At 37.2% G+C, this 3,981-nt stretch overlaps 1 protein-coding gene across 1 annotated transcript; it reads left to right on the plus strand.

Moving 5' to 3' along the window:
- The first annotated feature begins 440 nt into the window (after positions 1–440).
- LOC108382971 (C-type lectin 37Db-like) lies at positions 441–1,183 on the plus strand. The gene is given in 4 exon segments (XM_017639340.1): positions 441–638; positions 715–763; positions 766–822; positions 915–1,183. Coding segments are annotated over 4 exon segments (528 nt in total). The 3' UTR covers positions 1,139–1,183.
- Positions 1,184–3,981: the final 2,798 nt, after the last annotated feature.

The following is a 3,981-nucleotide window of genomic DNA, read 5'->3' on the forward strand; positions in this document are numbered from 1 at the left end:
CATATGCATGAAGCTGTTAACTAATTGCAATATTTTTCATTAAGACCACGTTTTGAAGCTTTGCAGTCATAACTGTCATCAATACTAATTATAGTAGACATTTTATTGGAGATGATTCCGATATATCGGTTAAAACTGTAAATAGATATTTAAATAGAAATACTTCTTTCGACGAGTACTAAGATGGGCAATATTTTCAAAACACGTGCGTGGATTTATGGCTTTCACTCATGTCAAACAAATATTGTAATGTGGAAGTGAAAGAACATTTTTTTTATATTTAGTGTACCGCCAATGTTAGTATGTAAAGAAATTAGTTAGCAAATAGCTTTAGTAATATCTACCTAAGCAATTACATGCTCGAGTATGTTTGCCAGTTATAAAAGCTCAACACTTGAGTCGCTTTACCTAGGACGAGTTATCTCCTCTGCGGCGCAGTAATGCATTTTTTAAGAACATTTGTTTGCGCACTGGCAACAGCGATTCTTGTGGCGACTATTACTGCTGTGAAGGAAGACACAACAGATTTTCCAAATCCAACAACAGCGGATAATATCAAAGATGAAGTAACTGAATATGTTTTAAAAGGAAGGGTACCGAAAGCGCTCTCAGATAAATACATTGTAACCTTGGTTAAGGTGAGACTATTTTGAAAATGAAATTCCCTGGAAAACTTAAAAAAATAATAATAAAATGATCTCTGTACTCTCACAGTTGAATTGGTATGCAGCTTATGCTTATTGTGAGCAAAATAATTGGCGACTGTACGGATCGAAACGGCAAAGAAACAATTTGAAGTGGAGAATTATTTGAATTTTTTTAGTAAGACAACTAGTTGGCTGCCATAGAAATTTTTCAAATACTCGTACAAATTTTGGTACACTAATTTGGGGTTTTTTTTTTTTTAATCACAGATCTTCACTACAACGATTATTGGATAGCCGGCAATAATTTCGCTGAACTGAGAAAATTTCGCTGGGACTATGATGGACCTTCGTTTACACATACGAATTGGGCATTTGGTGAACCGAATAAATACAGGGGTGGAGAGTATTGTGTGAAATTGCTTAAGAATTCTTTGCAATGGGGTGATGATTACTGCTTTAATAGTTACAACTTTATTTGTGAACGGGAATAATTTAAGATGTTGTAGAATAAAATGGGTCAATCGAATTTTATAAAACTAGTTTTCCTTCATACGAATGTTACTATGAAATTGGGTGGCTCTACTTCGAATCAAATGTAGACTCTTTGTTTTGTCACTTAAAGCGAATTGGAATTGCTTTCGCCGAATTCGACTGGCAGATGTTTTTTTTTTATAAAAAATAATCTTCCCAGAGATGTATTTGCTATTGCCAGTCGAGAGTCAAAACGACTAGGAAAGTGCGCAACTCAAACTCCTACCAGTATGTTTAACAAAGAGAAGTGCGGGGTGCTCAAAGTTCCGCAGGCAGCTGATGTCCACTACGGAGAGCTTTTCGGGAATGTTGATGAAATGTGCACCGAATTGCTTAAAATCTAGCGAATTCCGGCCAGCTGAGAAGGAAGTACTGAGTTGATTCCACCTCCTCTTCCAACCTGCTGCGGCAGTAGGGATCCCTGAGGATATTAGGTCGCACCGCGTGGGTTCCTAAAGACCAATGTCCAATCAGTACACCTGTAAGAATCGAGAGCTGGCGCTTAGCAAGCTGGAGCAGCTTCCTGTCGACTGTGAGCCCATCTGTCCAGGAGCAGGCTTCAAGTTGCCAACAGAACTGCTATGCCCTCCCTGTCCGAGGTGATGACCGCGAGGGTGCCCTGCCAAGCCAATTCATCGCACCTGCAATTTCCAGCGATGTTACTATGTCCTGGAATTCCAATCAGCGCTGGACTTGGAAGTATTCCGAGGCAGTTGAGAGAGAGGCCAGGCATCCCCCAGCAGTTTTGATCGTATCATTAGTGACCCCAGCGCTCTGATTGCTGCTTGAATTGGCAGAGTAGATGTTTACCCTTCTAGTCAACAAAAGGTGGTACTTTGAGACCGGTAGGCCACTGAAAAACAGAGTCCTCTCTCGAAGATGTCTAACAAAGATGATAAGCGCATAAAACTACAACGATTTCGTTGGCTTGGACATGCTTAACGCATGGATGACGACGCTCCGGTGCAAAGATTCTTCGACTCCGCACAAATTGGTGGGCAACGAAAGCAAGGGCGCCCACGAACACAATGGAAGAACCATGTGCACAACTCTGCAAAAGAGAGAGGCAAGTGGCGTAGTTTTTTGTTCTCGACCCAAAACGACAAACGGTTGGCGGCCTCATTTATAGCAGCCAACCCTCCCTCAAAGGCGCTGTAGAGATCCGTTAGTCTGACAATAACATCGATTGAAATTTCCGGACAGTAGACACCTCCTCCAACTCTCCCGTCGACTTGAGATGCTGTTGAGAAACAACGTTAGAAATTAAAGAAATACCTTAGTTCTTAACTTAGCCTCAAGTTGATCTCAAACCTGTGAATGTTTTTTGGGTATGTTAGGATGATAACAAGGCGAATTCATATAAGGTAGTTTTCCGGATCGTTAAATGGAAATAAATGAATAAATTAAAAATTAGCAAAATGAAATTAATGTTTAATTTCTAACCTAACATATGTATGTANGCCTCAAGTTGATCTCAAACCTGTGAATGTTTTTTGGGTATGTTAGGATGATAACAAGGCGAATTCATATAAGGTAGTTTTACCGGATCGTTAAATGGAAATGAACGAATAAATTATAAATTAGCAAAATGAAATTAATGTTTAATTTCTAACCTAATCTACATATGTATGTAACTGAATCGCATGATGTTTCGCCGTGGCATACACAAATGTTTACATATCTAATATTATGGGTACATATCTGGTACTCTGGCCTTTTTTTAAGATGTTTCGCTTTTATCACGCGTATGCGCCTTTAATTTATTTCATTTTATTTTATTTTTATTTATTTTTATTTGTATATTGTATTAGATTTTTCATTACGTATTTATTTAGTCTATTTTTTATATTATTTTGTTTTATTTAATTTAATTTAATTTTATTTTATTTTATTTTTATTATATCATAATTTTTAGCAAGCAAATCGGCTTGCACGTAAACTCATAAACAGAGAACGTATATAAATTTATATACGTTCTCTGCCTTAATGGTTCTCTGGAAAATTATAGACAACGTAAATCTAGAGAGCGTAAACAGATTTACGTTTAACTTGTGGAATGCAATCCACACACACCAGTGTTCCAAGATATCACAAACAGATGGCGCGCAGCAGAATTATGCCGATAAAGCAGTGTCAGAATTCCGTTAAAAATTCGAAAGTATAAATTAGAGAACGCTGCGCTCTTTTAGGGGTTGTGTTAAGTTAAACGTACTTACATACATTCATTGTACATACGTTTATTATTTGGTCTTCTTTTGAAAAGTGTGCATTTCATCGCTTACAGATTTAATTTCGACTTTTTTCTTTTTATAAGTAGATAAGATTTATTTATGTAATTCGGCATTGTCACGTGTGTGTTCATATACATATGCCTCTGGCATACAAATGTTTGTATGTATGCATGCACATATCTACATATCGACACCTTAAAAGTATCCACACACCTACGCGATTCTGTCGCAACGAATCCGCGCCGTTTTTGATGCTACAGACGTTACTGCTTCGAAAACGCCAGTACGCACACATCTGTGCGATTTTATCGCAGTAAAAACTGTCAATTTAAATTTAAAAAAATTTCAACAAAAATAAAATTCTTTTCTACATCAAATATTTTTTGTTTTATTACGTTAAATTTTGTTTTAATAATGTAAAATCCTTCTATTGACCTTTTTCGTTGTCAAAACGCGGCAGTCTGCGATTTCGGCACGACGAAAAGAAGAACTGCATGTTCGAATAAATCGCTGCAGCAAAATAGCATAAGTATGTATGTGGTTCCCCATTTATAAATATGATCGGCATTGTT

This window comes from Rhagoletis zephyria, unplaced genomic scaffold (genome assembly GCF_001687245.7).
Source record: "Rhagoletis zephyria isolate East Lansing unplaced genomic scaffold, Rhagoletis_zephyria_1.1 Rzeph_scaffold_29815, whole genome shotgun sequence".
In the NCBI taxonomy this organism is placed as follows: domain Eukaryota; kingdom Metazoa; phylum Arthropoda; class Insecta; order Diptera; family Tephritidae; genus Rhagoletis; species Rhagoletis zephyria.